The following is a 22,502-nucleotide window of genomic DNA, read 5'->3' as shown; positions in this document are numbered from 1 at the left end:
TCACAAAATGTAAATCAAAACCATAAGGAGATATCATTGCACACTGACTAGGATAGCCAGAATCAAAAAGTCAGGTAATAACAAGTGTTGGCGAGGATGTAGAGAAATTAAAACCCTCAGACACTGTTCATGACAATGTAAAATGGTACAGCCACTCTAGAAAACAGTCCAGAAGTTCCCCAAATGATTAGAGTTACCATGATCCAAACATTCCACTCCTAGGTACATACTAAAGAGAAGTGAAAATATATGTCCACACAAAAAGTTGCCAGGAATGTTCACAGCAGCATTATTCATAATAGCCAAAAGGCAGAAATAGTCCATAACTAACAAATGGATAAACAAAATGTGACATATCCAGACAATGAAATATTATTCAACCATAAAAAGAAATGGCATATGATATATGCCACAACATAAATGAAACTTGAAAACATGTTAAGTAAAGCCAGTCACCAAAGACCACATATTAAATGATTCCAATCACAGGAAAGTCTAAACTAGGGAAATCTTTGGAAACATAAAGTAGAATAGTGGTTGCTTAGAGCTAGGTGGGATGGGGAGATTAGAAGCCTGGAGGAGACAAAGTAACAGCCAATGAGACAGATGCTGAAGAAGAAATTCTCAGCAGAGCAAATAGTAAGGAAAGTGCAAAAGCCCAAGGCTTGTTTGAGAAATAGGGAGAAACTTAGAAAAGAGAACATGGGGAAAGAGACACAGTGTAGCAGATAGGCTAGAAAGAAAGGCATGGACCAAATCACCAGGGGCCATGCATTCTTCCAAGGTGTCTACATCTAATCTTAGACGAAGGGGAACCACCGGTAAATCAATAAGCATGTAACATGATCAGAACTATGTAACAGAGTAAGTCTGGTGGCACTGTGGAGAAATAACTGGACAGAAGAAAGCCCAAAGTAAAGACAAAAGAAATTACTGGAAAAGCTCTGTTGAGACTTGTCTGAACTGTGTCAGTAGCAGTAGAAGGATGAGGAAAATGCAAAGTGTGTCATCAGTTCTATGTGGATTTTGAGGGAGAAGTCACAAAGCCTCGATCCGGCTGGAGTGAAGGATGGTAGTGCCATTATTCCATAGAAGAAACTGGTCTAAGAAAGAAATGTGTAATGCAAGAGGCCTGTAGGACTTCTAAGAAGAAATTCCAGTAGACAAGTGGAAGTCAGGGAATGGAATCAGAACCTGAGGAAAAGTGGGGGCTAGTAGTAGAATTTAGTTCTAAAAGTCATAGCAGTAAAAAATACTGCTAAGACTGGTGGAGAAGCAGTACCCAAACTTCAGATTGTATCAGAATCACCTAGAAGGCTTGTTAAAAACAAATTGCTGGGTCCAGCTCCCAGAGTTTCTCATTTAATAGATCTGGGATAGAGTCTGAGAATTTGCATTCCTAACCAGTTCCCAGGTGACACTGATGTCAAGGAGCCCCAGGAAGAACCTTCAAGAATACCAAAGCCAGGAACAAAGTTTGAGTTGCCTGGCAACTCTCAAAATCAGAATAGTCCCATAACCCTCCAAGCACAGTGGAGAGACAAGCTAGATTCCAAATCAGAGCCCAAACTGCGGTAAAAGAAACAATACTGCCCAGAGTTTTACTTTATTTTTTCTACTTACCAATAAAGAGTTACATGAAAATTTCATAAAAGCAAGTATCAAGAAAACATTCTAAAGCAAAGATTATAGAATTTGGAAATTAAGGTCGGGCACAGTGGCTCAACGCCTGTAATCCTGGCACTCTGGGAAACCAAGGCTGGAGGATCACTTGAGCTCAGGAGCTCAAGACCAGCCTGAACAAGAGCAAGACACCGTGTCTACCAAAAACAGAAAAAATTAGCCAGGTGTGATGGTGTACACCTGCAATCCTAGCTACTTGGGAGGCTGAGGTAGGAGGATCTCTTGAGCCCAGGAGTTTGGAGGTTGCGGTGAGCTATGATCACGCCACTGCACTCTGCCCAGGTGACAGAGGACGACTGTCTCAAAAAAAAAAAAAAAAAAAAAAGAATTTAGAAATTAAGCATAAAGCTGGTAGCAAAATACAAAAAATAAAAAGCAAAAAAAAACCCCAAAAAACAAGCAATGGCACAGTGTATCTTCCCAAGTGCCATCATAATATGCCAAAAAGGCCACTTAAGAGAGGACATAGTCTGAGTCTCAGTAAAGGGCTATCCCAACTATGGCCGTAAATCTTTGCTTCAAACAGTTAAAAGCTGCCTTCCTCTAGGGAACTATGTTACCACAAAATTTACACCATCATAAAAAATTATGTTGTGTGTATTATATTTACCCCGATTTTTTAAAAGTGTATAACATCATATAACAGACATCTAAAAAGGTAGACAGTTGTCAGACCTGCAAACCCAGGTGGTATTATGGAAACAGGTGCTCATTTACCTCTTTGACTGAGAATTCCTTCAGGCCTAAATATTTCAGGAGTTTCAAAGGCAAAAATGCAGTCACTTTCATGGACTGTTTCCAGGTCATCTGTATCACAAAAGGAACGATGGAACCCATCATAGTACATTTCCGTTAACACGATCTAAAAATAGGAAACATGTAAATCGTTGGATAACTAGAAATTTAATACTAATTGATTTCCCAATCTTTGAACTTCTCCAGACCATCAGGACTTGCAGTGATTTGAGAGAGCTCTGAAACGTCTCATGGAGCACACATTATCTGCCTTTAATGAGAGAACCTTGGAAGCACAGTACCCTCTGTAATTGTGTAACAATATATAGGCAGCCCTCCATATCCATGGGTTTCACTGACATGATTCAACCAACTACAAAATGAAAATATTCAGAAGAAAAAAAAGGATGGTTGTGTCTGTACTGAACATGTAAAGATTTTTTTCTTATCATTCACGAAAAAATACAGTATAACAACTATTTACATAACATTTATATTGCATTAGGTATTACAAGTAATCCAAAGATGATTTAAAGTATATGGGAGGATATGCATAGGTTATATGCAAATACTATACCATTTTATATAAAGGACTTGAGCATCACGGATTTTGGTATCCTCGGGGGATCGTAGAACCAATCCCCCACAGATACCTATACTCTAATTTCAGAATTTCATGGCACTAAATCCAGAGTTCCTCTAAATGTTCGTGTAAAAGAGACCCAGGAGATTATAAAGTCTAACCCCCTTGATTCACTGAAGAAAAGTCTACAGACTTGCCTAAAGGTTCTACACCTATCCAGTCTCATGTCAAGGATACAGTCCACTTCTGACTCTGAGACTTTCTCTACCAGTATTTTCTTCTTTTCAGGTTAAAAATGTCAAATAACCATGGACATTTGTATTGGAAAAAAAATTAAATAACCCAAACATCCAACAATAGTAACTAGTTAAATATATCATAGCCCTACTGAAATTATAAAGCTATTAAGAAGAATGAGCTACATATTATTTGCACTAACATGGAAAGATCTAAGTAAATAAAAAGAATATATGTAAATGATTCCACTTTTATAAAATAATGCAGTATATGCATAGAAAAAAAATGGGAATGAATACTATAGAACATAGCACTAAAGTTAGTAGCCCTTAGTACTAAGAGACTTAGTATGAAATACTTCCACTTTATGTATTTCTGAAATGGTTGAGAATTTTATAACAAAACAGAAAAACAAAATATGTGGAGAAAAATAATGGGGACTTTTAAAGACCGGCACACGCTCAGCAGCACTGCCTAGTGAAAACGCACTCGACTGGGCATGAGGAGGTTCCAACAACATTGTCACCAACCAGCCCTGTGGACTTGAACAAGTCACATGGTTTCTCTGAGCCTCCTTCAAATGAGGGAGGGTTGGGCTGGACCCCCAAGATCCCCTATACCAGCACTGACATTCTGCAAATCTACAAGGTAAAAGGGGTTAAGTAGCATATTCTACAAATAGCAAAAATGTTCCTGCCACATTTTCCTTCTAATGAATTTAATAACCATGTTGTTTTTCTGCTGGTGAACATGCAAGTAAAATTCATTCTCTCCAGCACACTGAGGTCAAAAGAAAACCTGTAATTATTTCACCAATTTAAACCACATGCAAAAAGAGCCAAACAGTGCTAGAAGCTTCAAAGATGCAAGCGGATTTGCCCTGGACACCACCAAAGCCTGCCTCCCTCTCTTTCTGTCTCTTCCCTCATCCTGAAGGGGGAAAAAATCAATGAGCTCTTCAGAGTAAGGAAGAATGTGCATCAACATGCCAGTACTTGGCCTGTGAAAATGTAAGGTATTTGCTATATTAGGGCAATACTGCTGGTTGTTATTTGTTTTACTGAGGTAACTTTCCAAACAGGGCCACCTGAGTCTGAGGTATAAAACACTTTATTATTTCAGTGATTACATAGCCATTTCCAGAAGCTATCTAGGGAAAAGCTATTTAGCCACTGAGTCATCTTTTCTTAGTAAATCTTAAATAAGGAATGTTTTCCCAAATAAAACCATAATACTGAATTGAATAAAAACTGTATGCAAAAATATGTCAAGTCACAAATAGGCCTAAGTATTTTTGGTCAATTTGAACACAACCACTTCTCAAAGATATGCCCCAAAGAGGCAGGGGCACAATTTTCCTTTCTGTTATCTAAACAAGGTAAGAGACTCTGGTAAAGCTTTAATAAGAAAATGAAATGCACTGAGCATCTATTATGTAGAGAACACTACATTAGCAAGATGATGTCCATTCTTATCACTATAACAGGAAGGGGTTTTCTAGTGTCACTGCTCAAATTTTCTAAGCCTCTTTAACTGTCAAATAACATAGGGACACTCTATTGCCCATATACGCATCCATAAGAATGATTTTAAGAGGGGTTAAATATTTATACTTTATAAACAAAGCTATAAGAAAGTCTTGGTGTAAAGTCATAGCTTTGCCTTTTAAAAAATATACATACACAATTAAACGAAGCATGAAAAGTTTTTTTATGTTTTACTCTTTTAAGTCTTGATTTTTTTTTTCCCTTAACACTAAATACAACTGCTTTTACATTTCCATCTAACCATATGTGGCAGATAACCGCAAAAAAATTCCAGAACAGAAAGCAATACTTTTGTGGCTCATGTGTGATAAGTCTTAGCAGGCTTATTACCTGATCGGTGGGGATCTTTGTTTCCATGGACACTGCTTCCCGAAGTCTGGCAACAGTCCCAGACAGAGGCACAGCCACGCCAATCCTCATGCAGTGAGAACATTTCCCTTGATACACTACAGTGACATAGAGAGGCCTGTACAGATCAAAGTCAGATCTTCTCATTAGCCACTTACTTCAACTAAAATATAGAAGAAGCAAAACAAACCTGATCTGAAATCACAAGACTAAGGCTAACCCACACCTTTATTTCACAGCCAAATGAAAATACTTCATTTGGATCTAAGTGGAACTATGAAACAATAATCAACACCTCTGGAAAAGGCAATCTTCACAAAACAAAATATATCCATATTTGGTTCTGTGCTTTGTATTTTCTTTAAAACAGAGTAACTCCTGGAAATTTTAAGAAACATTTTAAAGCAACTATGAAACAAGAAGTGCGATACAAAGTCTCTAGAGAATTTAGAAGTCACCCACCACCCTCTCGTCTCCCCCATACCGTCTGTGGAGGACAAACTGAACCAGACGATAGCACCTGTTTGCTTGCCTCATGTGCCTGCTCACCCTGCAAACTCAGACAGCCATTTATTTTTGTAAGGTTGTGGCAATGCCTATATTGGATTTATCATTAACCCCATTACTTGTCCAAATAAGTAACAAGACCTAATAAGTGGAGCCTACAGAGGAAAAGGAACACTGTAGGAACATACAGTCTTACTTTTTACTAAATATGTTCTTACCTTGTATGGGGTAGAGGAATTGGCAAAGAAATGCAGAGGAAAGGGTCAAATGTGTTGCTCTGTTTCTGACAATGAGGACATGTCAAAGAAGATCTTCAAAAATAAAAAGGTAAGACACAAACATTAAGATCACCTAGAACTGCGTCAAGTAAACAAAGTAAGAGGGAACATTTGATTTGCTCATACCTGTATTGGGCTTGAAAAAGTTCTTGTACAAAAGTGCTACAGACAGGAAAAGATGGTCCCTCAGGCATCATATCAGTCTCTGACGGTGGCTAAAAAAAAGAGTAGTATAATTTCACAGACCAGAAGTACCAATTCTTGATTGAAGATGAACCTATAAAGTCACAAATGTCTTTGACTTCCTTTACATGCTCTGCACCAAGTCCCGAAACTTCAGTGATAAGCACCTGCTAAAGTAACTGGAACACAGCAGACAGGACGTGGCTCACTTGGACTCACCTCCTCAAACAAAACAGACTCTGCATTTGACCGTGTTTATCCATCTCTCCACCCAATTTAGGCAGCAGAGCAGCTCTCCTTCCCCAGGATACTCCATTCTCCCTCCAACGCTCAAAGCCCCCACCCCAACCTCTTCCAGAAAGTAATCAATCCCCAACTACTTTGAAAGTACCAGTTCTTCCAATGCCTAAATTTTCAAGCACGTAACAGCTGTGCTGTTCATTTTGGTGCCTAACCACACTCTACTTCATACCTTCATAATCTATTTAACCTTTTTATGTCCCTCCAACAGCTGATTACTGAGCATCTGCTATCACATGCAGAGAGCACTGTACAGGACATTAGGATACAAAGATAAGTAAGACACAGTGCCTGACCTTGAGGATGTCTCAATTTGGTGGGAGAGTCAGCCACAAGCATATAGTCATATGACAGTATAGAGTGTTCAGGCACAAAGGACCTTGAATCAGAATAATTTTACAACTTACCAAAACTAGAAATTTAAAATCTGAAGTACACAGCAGAATTATCAAAAACTTTAAAAGCTGCGTAGAGGGAAGCAATTCTTTAGTCTTAATTATTTTCCATTATATAAATCATTTTATCCATCACATTAAGGCTACAAAGTATAAAAACTGAATGAATGAATCATTACATTTCTCAGTAAGAACCCTGTGGGGATTCAGTTCCTACGCTCAAATCAAATCCTAACAGCAGAGACATCCACACATTTCTTTTTTGATTACGTATTCATTCCAGTGATCTCTAAGGCATGTCTTACAAGAATAGAAAGTAAACGTATTCTGCTTTAAAAACAGTTTAGTGAGATGGAATCCCTTATAATCTAAAGTTAGTCCTATATGCAAGTGTTTCCCCTCTCTTTAGACTGTAAGTCCCTTGGGGACAGTGTCTCTTGTATCTTACACTGCCAACACAGTAGTAAACAAGGTGAAATATCCTTTAAGTATCCACTGAATTTTATACTCACCCAGAGGTTAGACAATTTCATTGTATTAACCAAATACCCAGGAGAAGAATCTACACTCTCTCCTTACTCTGTTCACTGATGCTCACTGCTCCCTGACTGCCTCAGAGGAGTGTGTGTCCTTACCTTCAGAGGAGGCTGGCCACTCTGCTTCACAGCATGATTGAGGTCTTCGTGAACTCGGTCCAAAAGCCACAGCAGAAACTCCTGGGCGTCATGCTGGGAATTTCCCCGATATTGCAGTGCATTCTTTGACACAATACTCTATACAGGTAAATAAATCAACATGAACAGCTGTGAGTTTCTGGCTTTAAAGATAAACTATTTATTAATATTCATAATCCCAAAGAGGGATACAAGATCTCAAGGGTGTTAGAGAGAACTTCCCAGGACAGCAATGTAAAAACAGATGATTACTGTAAAAACCTCACCCCCAGAAACATGTACCAAAACCTTAAAATACACTTACCACCAATCCTACTTTTAGGAACATATCTAAAGGAAACCATTGGAGCAGCATGTCGATACTTCTAAAAACTGCACTTGTACCCCTTAAATCTATGCGAATAAATTTTTTTTTAAAAAAAATGACTTCTAAGAAGATACGCATCGTGTTTATAATAGAAAAAAATGGTAACAACTTGAATATCTTAAAAACGGGAATTGATTGAATAACTTACGGTACAACTACATGACATAACCATTCTAAATAATACAGCTACATTAAGTGGAAAAAAAAGTTATAAATAAGCAGTGTGAATGTATTCTCAAAAAATTGTATGTATGTGTGTAGACACATATATACAAAGAAAAAGTTCTAAAATGACATATACCAAACTATTAAGCATTTGTCTCTGGGTGAAAGAATTACAGGTGTTTTTTTCACTTTTCATATTTTCTAAATTTTCTACAATGACTACATATTACTTACATAACAAAGTGGTTAAAAATTTTGTTTCAAGCTTTACAATAAGATTTATTTAAGTAGATTTTGCTAAAATGCTAAACTTTTATGTCAGATACATTACGGCTTCAAGATTCATCATCACTCATTCAACAAAGAGTGGCATTATACAAGCTGAGAGTGACGAACCTCCAAGGAGATGAAAGCAACAATGTAAACTACTGCAGAAAAGTCAGGTAAGATAGGCACCAGACAGTTCTTTGGAATGGCAGATGAAGAAGTTGCTTGTCCACGCAATCTCAGGAAGGAGAATACTGATCAGAGACCTCTAAAAGAGAAGAAAAGGTAAGGAATTGGCTAACTGCCAGAAGACCATTCTTTACATCCAAGCAGCTTAGTTATAAAAGCAAGGAGGAAAGATGCTGTGACCATCCAGAGGGGGGACTTACAGAGCAGAGGGACCTCCATGCTGAGGGAAGAAGCTAACAGGAGGTATCTGAAGAAAGATGATTCTTCCGTAAGGGGAGAAGGAGGGATTGACTCAAAAAGAGGTAGAGAAATTAGCCTTCAACAGGAGGTGGAAGAGACAGAAGAGAAAGATGTAAAGATAGTTATGGATTCAGATAAGCTACAGACAGGAAGGCAGGGAACCTGTCTTTTTGAGTTTGTTTTGTATTGTTTGTTTTGTGGAAGAAGCAGAGGACAACTGCCAAGAGGAAGTCTCAGGTATAGCAGGATAGTGACAAATCTCATGGCATGTAGTTGGGTCATGCAAACTGCCAGAAGCAGAGGGCAAGCTTCTGTTCAGAACTCATTCTCTTTCTTACTTCCAATGGGAAAAAGGGGGAAAAAAGTTCTCAACATATACATCCCAAAAAACAAATTAATTGAAATCAAACTTTTCATTATGTATCAAATGCAGATATTTTATATACAGCATCCATTCAAATTTTAGGGTGGAGACAATATTCAATTGTTTATCAAGATTGCATTAAATTTATTTATGCTTATCATTATCGCTTCAATTCATCCAGCATTTATCCACCAATTCCTGTGTACTAAGACATCGTGCGTGCTAAGGCTGCTTAACAAGATTTTCGTTGGGCACGACTAAACAAGCAACAGGACTTCCACAACCCGCTGTAACTAGGGCAAAAACTGCTCTGGGTCAGCCCCACCCTCAATCACTACATAGCAAACTAAAGGAAAGTTAAGGAAAAGGAAATCTCAATGCATATGCACAAAAGCTCCTCTTTCTGCCTCTTTTTACTCCTTACAATGGTCATTTCTTCCACTGCAGATACCCAGGGGACAATTTATTTTATCTCTTCCCCAGACAAAACAAAACACAGAATAATCTAATAGCCAATCCTTTAGTATGTGTTACAGAAAAAGAAAAACAGTGGGGGACAAGAAACTTGAGTTCAAGCCCTGACTCTGCCACAAACCACTGGTTTTCTGAGGCAACTCACTGAACCTGTGACTCCTGGTTTATGAAATAAGGTAAGACCTCTGCATCCCAAAGCTTTACCCACACTCTTCCCCTAGAGTCCCAGCAATGATGTGGTTTACGTTTTGGGTCATATCTGATGCTGCTTTGGTTTACCAAATTTTTCATAATTAAACCTTAGTTTATTTGACGTCCCAAAATTAATCCTTCCGTATTTTTTGCATTTTTAAAAAAGTAGATTATCACTGTCATCTGTAAATAGAAGTATTGATACAATCTGAGAAATTATTTAAACTTGTCACTTCTATGAAAAACAGAATGTAAACCTCACATATCTGTGTCTATTTTATAGAACCTAGATATAGAGTTTGTTTGGAAAAATATTAAACTTAGTCTTATCGGCTTAACTCCTACATATCCTACTATAAATAAATCTGACCATTGCTCCAATTTTCCCCTCAACTGGGATAATCCTTAGCATATAGTTGCTAAATAGTAAGGTCAAAGTCAAAACACTTTTGGGGTTTCATAAAATTTCTCCTTACCCTTCAAATAGAAAGCATTCCCCCTGCCCAACCCTCCGTAAAAAACAAAAACGTGAGTTGGAAACATGGGTAAGAAAAGAAAAAGGATGAAGTCTATATAACTGGAGCTATGAAATTAGACATGAGGTTCCTTCTACCCATAGAGTCCTAGTAAAGAGGCCACAGCATCCCAGGCCCCAGGAAAAAGACACTGACTAGTCCAAGACAAAGTCCTTTACCTGACCCCAGGGAGAAGAAAACAAAGCAATGGTCGTTAGTAATTTCCTCCCATGAGGAATGGATGTGGTAATATTGGTCCGACATGACTGAACAAGAGTTGGGCTACTCTTGTGGGAATAATATAGCTTGCAAGACCCAGTAAACCCAATCATCACTTATTTTCTTTGATTCTATGCCAGAAGAAATGAAAAATTTATTTCCAGTGATTCTGGGTAAAAAAAAATGAAACAGAAGAACTCAGGAGGACATTATTTATACTTGTAGAGGAAAAAAGTAGATGAAATGTGACTAGCTGGCTTCACAGATGGTAACTGAAAGTGAAATTTGGAGACTGGAAATAATGATAAGAACTTAAGTTTCATCTTTTGAATCTGACTTTCAGGACACCTGTTAATTTGATGAAGAATAATTAACTGAAATGTAAGGGATGAAGTCTGTGCAAACGGGTAAACTGTAAAAACAGACATGACCCATGAAAAAAATAGTGATAAAGTATCCATGCAATAGTATGTCACAGCAGGGTATAGAATGCAGCCATGACTAAATGGGCTCTCTGTGCCCTTCATCCAGTCCTCTTCCTCATCTTCACCTCTGGTGGGGATGTCTTTTAACACAACAGCACGAATTCATCTGTGAGGCAGCCAGTATTAGCCAAGCAAGGCAACAATAGGCTCTTGAAAGAAACTGAAAAGCCTCCAGATTTTCACATCTATTCTCCCTATGACTGGAATGCACTCCACCCCACCTCCAAACCCACTCTCTCTCACTCTCCTCCCTCAAGGGGATGAAGCAGGGACCCTGGTGGGAAAAGGGAGACAGAGAGAAAAGAAATGAGGCAAACGGCAAGGGGCACCCATCAAGGATGGAAAGACAACCCAATGAGAATAATAGCAAATGCCACACACAGCCCCTGGACTCTGTTCTCCACAGGGGGAAAATCTGTTATTCCTGAACAGATTGAGTATTCCTTATCTGAAATGCTTGGAACCAGAAGTGTTCCAGATTTCAGATTTTTTCGGATTTGGGGATATTTGCATTATACCTACCAGTTGAGCATCCCAAATTTGAAAATCCAAAATGCTCCAACAAGCGTTTCCTTTGAGTATCAAATCGGCACTGAAAAAGGTTTTAAAGTTTGGAACATTTTGGACTTTTGGATATAGGATGATCAACTTGTACACAGGTCCTTCCTGATCCTTCCAGATAGAAGGGCCAAACATAGGATAACCCAAGTCCAGGTTCTTCCCTCACATCCAAGTTCTTAGGATCCAAACTCAGGAACCAAAGCGCGTTGGTAGAATACTGGTGAGTATAGCTGTCTTCCAAACTCAGGAACCAAACAGATTTGGATAGCAAAGAATGTCTGATTAATTTCAGATTTTAAGCCGACCTGCATGTACCACAAAGACCTGGTGGCAGGAACTCATGACTGAATAAAGACTAGGAAAGGGGTATATATTCCACACCTGAACGAAAAAGCTGTAATAAAAGGGCTGAGTAATAGTTACTGCACTTCAAGAAATTACAACCAATATGTGGAAACCACAAAACTAAGAGTTCGAGTATGGTCAAGAGCCAGGATAAAAGCGAAATATTAAAAGGAATATCCTACACATGGATGGGCCAAACAACGATCAAAAGCTTTCCCAACAGAGCATAAAGCTATACAAGTGAAAATACAGGAGCCAGAGAAGACCTCCAAGTATTTAAGCAGTGGTTCGAAGTATCTGCTAGAAATTCAGTAGAAACAAAAGACTGGATTGTGAATACCTGGGTGCAAGTCCTCTTTCTACCACGTTTTACCTAATGAGTGTTTTCTCGGAGCCTCAGCCACCTTTTCTTCAAAATGGGGATGATACTACCTTTCTAAAAAGATTACCATAAGGTTTTAATGAGATCATAAAAGCATCTTATAAATTCTAAAATTCTGCACAGATACTATTATATAAGTTTCAAAGAAAATCAAGAAAAAAGAAAGCAATCGCCCTATGGTACTATATAATCCTGAAAAATACCAAAGAGGAAGAAGAGGAGGAAATATGTAAGGCATTGGTTATCAACCCTGGCTGCACATTAGAATTACCTAGGGAAACTTTGAAAAAATAAAAACCATGTCCTGGCAGCAGCCCATTGCTAATTTTTTTTCCATGTGTGATTTTTTTTTTTTAAATGGCTCTATTTCTAATATGAAGACAGGACTAAGAATGAGCATGGCCACACTGGAAAAGCTCTGGAGTTTCACTTCCAAAAGCACTAAAACTATGGGAGGCTCCTCTTTCATAAGTGCATTATATCACTTATTACACTGTGTTTTATTCCTATCTCCAAGACACATAGTCTCATATGCATTACTAGACAGTGATCAGGAATAATGTCTTATTCAATATTATTTTCAATACCTAGCAAATACACAACTTGGCATAAAGAGTAAATATAACAGTTAATACTTAATGCCTGATACGGTGCATTAAATAGGTGTTATTTCCTATAAAATTCACCCTTAGGAAATTCCTTATACTGTATTATTATTTATAGAAGAAAAAACTTGGGCTCAGAGAAATGAAGTAATTTGTCCAAACTTACCACTATTCTTCAACTTCAACTGATTTAAAAAGCCTTAAAACATTTTTGTCCATAATCCTTCTTTAATAAATAAGGTACATTAAAATGATTTGTCCCCATATATGACTCTGGATCACTCACGACTTGAGGTTCTTCATTCTAACCATCAATTCTCAATCAGATATAAACCATATGTTGGAGGCTGAACTACAGCTGCACCAACCCTGAGGCTTCCAGGAGTTTATCTGCTTTTAAATAAATCCTTATTAATCAGTTTTTGTTTTGTTGTCATTTGCATTTTTTCCTATGACTGAAACATGGCCCAGAAACAAAAATGCAGTTTATCTAATTGAGATGTTATTATTTGAGGAATAAGGAGGAATTCAGACTATGTAGGAAGATCAAGTTGCAGCATGTGAAGAACTATGTCTTGCCCGCCTGAGTGTCACAGGATGCTAGAGAGAGGCAAAGATGTGGCTTTGGAGAACTACATCTGTCTCTCATCAACTAAAGTAAAGGGGAACATTCACCTTTGTAATGATCAAGCTGCTCTGCTGGTAGAGATTAATTCTGACTGTCCATCCTTCCCTGCACGCTCTAAGTGGCCAAGCCCAGTTGACTCCAAGTTTAAAGTCAGCTCAGGTCATCAAACCGTGTTTATGTATCCAATTAAGTAACTCAAGTAACTCAAAAGTATCTTCTTTTTGGCCTCCTTGTCATTTTCCAACATAATCTAAAATTCTTTTCAACTATAGTAAAACAAAGTGTTTTTTTAAGGAGGAAGGGAGAAATTCTGGTTTACAATTAGCACAATCAAAAATGCAAACACCCAGTCCTGATGCAACTAAAAGGTCATCATATGGGAAGTGTACAAGTCAAAACAGAAAAACCGGAATATCTATCTAAATATCTATGAAATAATTATACATTCTTACTATGGAACATTACAAATGGCTGAGGTACAAGCATCAAGTTGTACATCTTAAATATGTACAATTGTTATATGTCAACGATATTTCACTAAAGCTGTTAAAAAAAAAAAGAAACAGAACTATGGAGCCTTAAACCAAAGTTTTCTAACTATATTAACCCTAAACCCAAGGCATAAGCCAACCTTTGGATGTTACCCCTGGGGGAAACAGTGACAGGAGCCAGTATCAAAGAAAAATGAAACATGGAGAGAGAAAAAAGAATGTAAGCCTATACCCACCAGCAGGCTTTTTAGGCCACCCTTGGCTTGCCAGGTGGTGAGAAGTGAAAGCTTAGCCCTTGGAAGAGAAAAAGGGACTAGCAGCATCAGCTTCCTGAGCTAGTGAAGGGAGGTAGAGGAAGAACACAGAGTTTGACTTACGAACTCAGCACGATGGCCCTGCCCACCAGCCCAAGAGCATAGCAGCATCATTCACAACAGCCGAAAAGTGGAAACAACCCAAATGTCCACCAACGGATGAATGGATACACAAAATGTGGAATACTCATATAATGGAATATTTTTTGACTGTAAAAAGGAATGAAGTATGATATATGCTACAACATGATTAACCTTGAAAACATCATGCTAAGTGAAAGAAGTCAGATGCAAACGGCCACATATTATATGATTCCATTTATATGAAATGTCCGTAATAGATAAATTTATAGAAAAGGAAAGTAGGTTAATAGTCATCTATGGCTGGGACATTGGGGGCAAATAGAGAGTGACTGCTAAGGGGTATGGGGTTCCTTTGGGGGATCATTAAAATGTTCTAAAATTGTGGTGATGTTTGCACAACTCTATGAATGTACTAAAAACCACTGAATTGTACACTTTAAATGGGTGAATTATACGGTAGGTGAACTGCATTCCAATAAAGCTGTTTTTAAAAGAAAATATATTTATTATTTCACTCATAATAAAGTTCAAGAACAGACAAAACTCATCAATGGTATTAGAAGCCAATTAGGGGGAACTTTTGAGTGTTGGCAATGTCCTATTTCTTGATCTGTGTGATAAATTATCACTTTAGGATAACACATAAAGTTGTACACTAATGACTTGCGCATTTTTCTGTATGTATGTAACACGTGCTTTTAAAGGCTGGGTTGGTTGCTTGGTGGGTTGGTTGTTCTTGCTAAAATGTTTTCATCACTCAGGTGTAAAGAAGCCAATGGTTGTTAAATGCCCAGGACCTGTGAGACTGGTATTATATGGCGAGGCAAAGGAAAATAAGGAAACAGGCTCAGTGATCTGCCCAAGATCTCAGCTGCACCAGGACTGATTAAATTCAAAATGCAAAGGTTCAAGGATTTTCAAAAGGAAAAGAGTAGCCGTTGACCCTAGCCGTCCCCTCCCTTCTCCCAGCACTACCCTCTGAAGCTTGAGAGACTCCAAGAAGGGGTGTCGGGGGTGGGAGGACAGTTACAACAGCCTAACCAGCTGCCTGACATCACAAGACAGCCTGAAGGGTAACTAACCTCCCACTGGATATAAGATAAAAAGCTACCAATGCTTCTCTTTCTTTTCCGCCAGCAGGGGAATGAAAACTATCCTCCTCCTTCCTTTCTTCCTGTCACTATTAAAATCCTGAAATCAGGATATTTTCCATGACCTGTTGCCTTTAAAGGAGTTTATCTTTTCTGTACCCTATTTTATTATAACTTCCATGACATATAGACTCTAAAATGAGGGAGATTTGTCACTGCACTGTTAAAAAGGGACTCTTATTTTAGGACAAGATTAAAGAACATTCCAACTTAATGTATCTTTATAATTACTGGGAGCACAGACTACAAGCATCATGTCCAAAGGACTTGGGAGCCAACTTGTCCCATCGGCCGAAAATGGGACAATTTGAGCATCAATAAGGTTAATGACTATAACTGACTGAACATTTCAAATATGCTTAAGCCGATGAGTTCATTGGGTTATAAAAATTCACTAACCACATTTGGAAATCAAGTAATTATTTTGAAAATTTGGAAATGAAGGAGAAAAAATCAAGCATTTATCTAGCCTTTCTCCCACAAAATTGACTTTGGGGTAACCAAATAATTGGGCAAGAGTCCCTGTAGTAGTATTCCAGCTAATGAGTGAAAAAGGAATGTTAGAATTACAACGTCATCATTTTCCGACCCTTAATAAATGGATCGGGGAATAACCATTAATGACTGTTGACTGCTGACATCACAACTAGACAGTATAGGCTTCCTGATGGAAGTTTACAAGACTACCCACGCACAGTAGTTTCACCAAAAAAAAAAGGGGAGGGAAAAAACCTCAAACTTGAATCTCATTATACCTCTAGATTTAACTACCATATTACAGGAAATACAGGGACAGAGGAACATTTTAATTGAAGCTACTGGAATACAATACAAAAATCAGACTATGGGAAGCTCCACAGCAGTGCTCTTCAAAGCACAACCCACAGACAGGTGCCCATCTGTGGACTTTTTGTTACTAGTCCATGATAAGCACAGAAATTGAGAGTAACTTTATGTCTACTGAATCTAATAATTTTTTTAATGGGGCTGGTCTTACATATGCCTTTTTTATTTCATTTTTCTAGTAATTCATCTGTATTACATTTTACAAATAGTCCATGACATATTAGAAATTTTAAAAATTAGCCCTTAACCCAATCATTTCAAAAGCCCTACTCTATAGGACAAACACCTAGTTCATTCAACAAATAAACTGCAAGAAGAAAAAAAATAAAATAGAGATGGACAGATTATGAGAGACTTAGGTCAATCCACTGAAATTTTAGGACTTTATTTAGATCCTTATATAAACTGTAAAAAAAAATAGATATGTACATTCTCACGCACACAGATACGTGTGTGTGAGTAAGAGAGAGCGAGTGAGAGAGAGAGAGAGAGAATATCATGGAAATATGAATCAGATATCGGTGGATATCCGATAATATTAAGGAATTAATGTTAGTGTTCTTTAGGCAGATAATGGCATTTTGTTTTTTTAAGCATTCTTGTCTTTTAGAGATATACTGAAATTATTCACAGATAAAACATTTTTGGAATTTGCTTCAAAAGTTGGGGAGAGGAAAGGCAAGGGCTATAGAGGTGAAATAAGATTGCCCACAAATTGATAACTGTTGAAGCTGGGTGACAGGGACATGTAAGTTCATTATAATACTAGTCTCCTCTCTTAGGTCTATATTTGAAATTTTCAAAAAGAAAAGTTTTCTGAACACTTGGCTATTATTGTTATTATTATTTAAGCTTAACTAAGAGGGAAGTGTACAGTTACCACAACAGAGTTCCATGTAAAATGCTATCTGCTTTCAAATGAGGGAGCCATTACTTCCAACTCCAGGGCCTAAGAGAACTTTAATGTAAGAACAGCTTCTTTTAAAAAAAAAAAATCAATACTGTATTATATTTCCATTTTCATAAAACTACATTTTGTATGGGCTTTTTTAGTTCCAAATATTTTATTTGCTCTGGGTGTTCCCTTATAGTCATTTTCTAAATTTAGAAATGTTAAGAGTGGCTTTTAAAATGGACTTTGAAGAACAGGTGTGCTCTGGACCAAGGAAGAAGAAAAGAGAAAAGGCAAGACAGGTGGGAAAGTATGGGGCATAAATAAGAGTCAGCAAAGTGGGCAGGTGACTGTCAAATACCAAGGATAACAATGCTAACAGGCATCTTTAGGCCAGGCAATGTGTTAGGCACTGTACATGTATTCGTCACTCATTATCAGTCCTATGAAGAATGCATTATTACCCCCATATCATAAAAGAAAGAAACATGGCTAAGAGAAGGAAAATCACTTGCCTCAAAAGTCTCTGACTCTACAGCTCTTTCGCTGTGTCCCACCGCCTTCTCAGGGTAGGGTGGAAGATGGGGCCACATCATGGAAAGCTTAAATGCCAGGCTAAGAAATTTACACCATATTTTGTATATAAAAGGGAAAGCAATGGCAATTTTTGAGAAGAGAAATAATGTAATTATAGGTAAACATTAAGAAGATTAATCTGGAAGTAATAAAAACCATCAATTAGAGGAGACAGAGTTTAGAAATTGGGAGGAGAACCACACTATCATCTACCCAGATCACAACACTTCTTTGAAGGTAGAATAAAAGTCTTAAACATTTTTGGCAGCTACATCAGCCTATCACGTGCCAGTAACACATCCAGGACCTTTCACATATGTGAAAGCTATGGGGTAGCTCATTTTGGGACCCAAATGCAAGATACAAGATTCTATTAAATTTCAGCTGCTAACTTTAAAGACATTCATGGACCTGCGTTCTTTAAGTTGGAGTATATGCTGTGTTAAGACATTTACAAATTCAATTAATATGCCTGCTAGGTCCTCATCCAACTCACTAGCAAAAATGTTGTTGGGGACAGGACCAAACACAGAAACCTGTAGTGTCACTATAGAACAACAGAACTGAAACGAGCAGGTCAATAAAATAAGCATAGCAGTGAAAGGCAGGGTGTCTGATGCAGAAGAACACTACAAGGCACAAGGAATGTGTTATCATCACCATGCTTCTTTCTCTGGGCTTTGGTTATCTGGGCATAAGGGGAAGGGTACTGGAGTGGCCGTAGGTTTAGAACCTGCACTATTACCACTTGTCATTTCTTGAATACTGTGTGTTTGTTTCTACAGTAAACCCTTACTTATATCTTCTCATTTAATGCTCACAAAAACTATGCACAGTTGCAGTCCTAGCTCTACTAATTACTAGCACTGAATCCCATTATCTTAATTTGAAAAATGGAGTAACAATGCCTCTTTGACAAAGCTGTTGTTAAGATTAAATTAAAAACTATATGAATTCACTTTGTATATGATCTGGTTCCATACAAATGAACAGTATTTTTATTATTATGATTATTATTGTTCCTTAAATCTCCTGAGAATCAGATGCCTTTGCCTTGCTCTTAAAGATTTTAAGACTAGCAAGAATTAAAGTGAAAAATTTACTCAGCTGGTCTGGTGGTGACGAACTTACAAAGAAAGGTTCCTTCCAGTAGGAGGAGATACCAACATAAGCATTTCTTGACCAGCCCTATGAAATCTTCTCAAGTGTGAACTGTTTGTTTGTGGACGCATTGTTTGCTACCATACGAGCTCAACAATTGGAGGGAAGATGCAACAGATGTTGGGTGACTGGCCAATTCCTCTAGGAACTGCCACAGTCCATGGCATAAAACAATGATTTATTTCTAAATAGAGAATGATCACAATCAAATGAAAGACAAGATATCCCGATGTGCTCCACTGCAAAAATGTTGTTTGTTAAACATAAAAGGTCATGAGGAACAGCCAGTGAACAATAAGCAGAGCAAACAAGAATATTTTTGCAGGAAGAAGCAACAGAGGACAGGAACTTTAAATTACCCAATTTTGAATGATTTCTTTTCCACTACGGAATATAAAAGGTTTTTTTGTGGAAACCATGAGGTCATTGTTTTCCAGAGTCTTTACTATAGGAAACAGCTGTGGGGACTACACAAACAGAGAACAGTGCCCCATTTAGTAGCCCCTCATTGTGACAAGTGCATAGATGGGGACAGGAAAAATCCATCAAACCCCACACTAATAATAAAACAAAAGTAATGGGGTCGAACTAAAAACTTTAAGCCACACAAAGGAACATGTAAAACAACTAAATCAGGACAAGCATCTATATTACTACATCTGTATTTTGACTTAAGAGAGACTTCCATGTTTAGACCAGATTAGCTCATTTCGGCATGGGTCACCAAAAACTTAAATGATCCACTTTGCACAGTACCTGAAAATGGTAACAGTCAACAAATATAGCTTAAAAAAGAAGTTTTCTTAAGATTCTCATGTTCAAATACTGTATGACCTGTCCAAAACTGAACTTATCCACCCACCTCCAGAACTATTTTCCATTTTGTTTTTCCAATCTTGAAGAGCACCATCCCAAAACACCATGTTTCAAAATCTTAACATTATTTTCATCTCCTCTTCCTTATTCACTCTTCACATACCCATAAAGCTGCCAACATTGTCACCTCTGTTTCTAATACATTTTGTATATGTTCAAAAGTCAGAGGAAAGGAGCAAGAGACAAGGAAAAGAAAAGAAAGAAATTGGATCCAACACAATCCACTATGGGGCATGTGACTCCCCCTATAATATCACCCCAAGACTTTCAAAGCATCCTGTGACAGAGAAAATACTATTATGTGAGGCAGCTCATTCTATTTTCAGATAACTTGCTCATAAAAATCCTGTATACTGAAGCTCACCAACTCCCTTTTCAAATTCTTTCCCTCCTCTCTCAAAGCTTAAATCTCAAGAGTAACCGAAGTCCTCAAGTGAGGTATACCCAAGTCCACAACAGAACTGGCCCATCACCAGCAAACCTATGTTTATAACAGAGGCTGGTCTGCAAGCTGTCCTTGGTTGTGGCATGTTCGGCCCTGAACATCGTACACCTTCTACAAACCAGGTGCAGAAGTTCAATGCTGCATAAGACATAATAAGACATAATTGCTACAAACAAGGGAGAGGAGGAGAGAGACAGCAACTGATTTAGGAAACACAATCCTCTTGCCTCTGAGAGTGAGTTTTTCTATGTTCTTAAACAGTTCATACCACATGGGGATTATCTGATCCCTGGAAGAATGTATGAGTATATCCATCCACTCCTGTTATCCTTTGGGGGAACAGGCAGTTCTTTAATAACTTTCAGTTTCTTCCTCAGTTATCAGTTGATTTAGGCTTTCTTACTGTAACATTACTGAAGTTCATGTTTTGTTGAAAGTGATTTTATCAGTGTCAGGCAGGCATTCAGTAAACACAGTTATCTGTCCCAAACTAATATAGATATTCAACATTAACATTCACCTGGATTACTTTGCTTTTTGAAACTTGACACAATGATTCTAAAATTTGGAGAACTTTCTGAAGAATAGCAAGAGAAAAAATAAGCAATGATGATACTATGCAGTACCAAACAACAAATTGATAAAACAATATAAAAGTCAGAAATAAACCATAAAATTCTAAAACTAGAGAAACCTTTTGTAAATAAACAAGATGATAATGAGGTTGGGGTAACAATGGTAACAACATCAGTCAACACTTGCTGAGTACTGTTGGTGTGCCAGGCCCTCTGCCAAGTTTTTGTCTCATTTGTTTTCAAAACAACCTCATGAGGTAGACATACTCTTATCTCCATTTTACAGATGAGGAAATTAAGCCCAGAGAGTTAAGTGCCAAAGGTCCTAAGGCTAGCAAGTGGTACAGCCAGGATCTGAACACAGGCAGCCTGGCCTTCCAGCCAAGCTCTTAACCACACACCCTACTATACAAGATGGGAAATGTCAAACCTTAAAATAAATTCCCACTGTACACATGCTCCAAAGTAAACTCCATATTCCCAAAGAGGTAAATATGTTAGAACATAATAGAAAAAAAGAAAAAAAAGAAAAAGAAAAAGAAAAATTATCCTATATACAAGAATAGCTTTTTCAGCTATATAATAATAAAAGCAATAAGGGAAAGAGGTTCAAAAATGTAAATTAAACCCTTCTATAATATATAAAAGTACCAAACTAAAATTAAAGAGCAAGAGAATGAGGAAAATGTCCACATCAAATGTATCAAAAGTTTCATGAAGTTGTTACCTTACACACATATACACTCTATAAAGAGCTATTATAAAGTTTCAAAACAAAATGAAAAAACTTCAAAATCTCAACAGACATCATAATCAAGTACGATTTATTCCTGGAATGAAAGGAGATTCAACATATGAAAATCAATAAATGTAATATACCACACATTGACAAAATGAAGGGGTGTGGGGACCAAAAAATGATAGTTTCGATGAAAAAAAGCACTTGACAAAATCCAACACTCTTTCATGATAAAAACACACAGCAAGCTAGAAATAGAAGGAAATTTCTTCAACATGATAAAGGCCATATATGAAAAGATCACAGCTAATACTATACTCAATGGTGAAAGACTGAAAGCATTTCCTCTAAGATCAAGAAGGATGCCTACTTTTACCACTTCTATTCAATATAGTATTGGAAGTTCTAGCCAGAGAAATTAGACAAGAAAAAGAAATAAAAGGCATAAAAAATGGAATGGAAGAAGTAAAATTATCTCTGTTCACAAGTGACATGATCTTGTAATGTAGAAAGCCCTAAAGATTCCACAAAAAATCTACTAACGCTAATAAAAATGAATTCAGAAAAGTTGCAGGATACAAAATCAACATGCAAAAACCAGTTGCATTTTTATACGCTAGCAGTGAACAATCCAAAAAGGAAATTAATAATTCAATTTACAATAGCATCAACAAGAATAAAATACTTAGGAATAAATGTAACCAAGGAGGGAAGAAAAACCAATACACAGAAAACTGCAAAACACAACTGAAAGAAATTAAAGATGACATTAATAAATAGAAAGACATCTGGCCGGGTGCAGTGGCTCACGCCTGTAATCCTAGCACTCTGGGAGGCCGAGGCGGGTGGATTGTTTGAGCTCAGGAGTTCGAGACCAGCCTGAG

The 22,502-nt window shown here is 37.6% G+C and overlaps 1 protein-coding gene across 1 annotated transcript in view; it reads right to left on the bottom strand.

Annotated features, from left to right (window-relative positions):
* USP31 (ubiquitin specific peptidase 31) overlaps positions 1–22,502 on the bottom strand; it is a 60,660-nt gene that overhangs the window by 26,226 nt on the left and 11,932 nt on the right. Inside the window, exons 2-6 of the mRNA XM_012644955.1 lie at positions 7,432–7,569; positions 6,045–6,133; positions 5,859–5,951; positions 5,116–5,251; positions 2,401–2,545 (exon numbers count right to left, since the gene is read on the bottom strand). Coding sequence (XP_012500409.1) covers positions 2,401–2,545; positions 5,116–5,251; positions 5,859–5,951; positions 6,045–6,133; positions 7,432–7,569 — 601 coding nt within the window. The remainder of the gene's footprint in view (positions 1–2,400; positions 2,546–5,115; positions 5,252–5,858; positions 5,952–6,044; positions 6,134–7,431; positions 7,570–22,502) is intronic.

The sequence above is a fragment of the Propithecus coquereli genome, unplaced genomic scaffold (assembly GCF_000956105.1).
Source record: "Propithecus coquereli isolate 6110/MARCELLA unplaced genomic scaffold, Pcoq_1.0 Scaffold223, whole genome shotgun sequence".
Taxonomy (NCBI): domain Eukaryota; kingdom Metazoa; phylum Chordata; class Mammalia; order Primates; family Indriidae; genus Propithecus; species Propithecus coquereli.
Note: the sequence above shows the minus strand (reverse complement) of the source record. Positions and strands in the feature narration are given on the sequence as shown.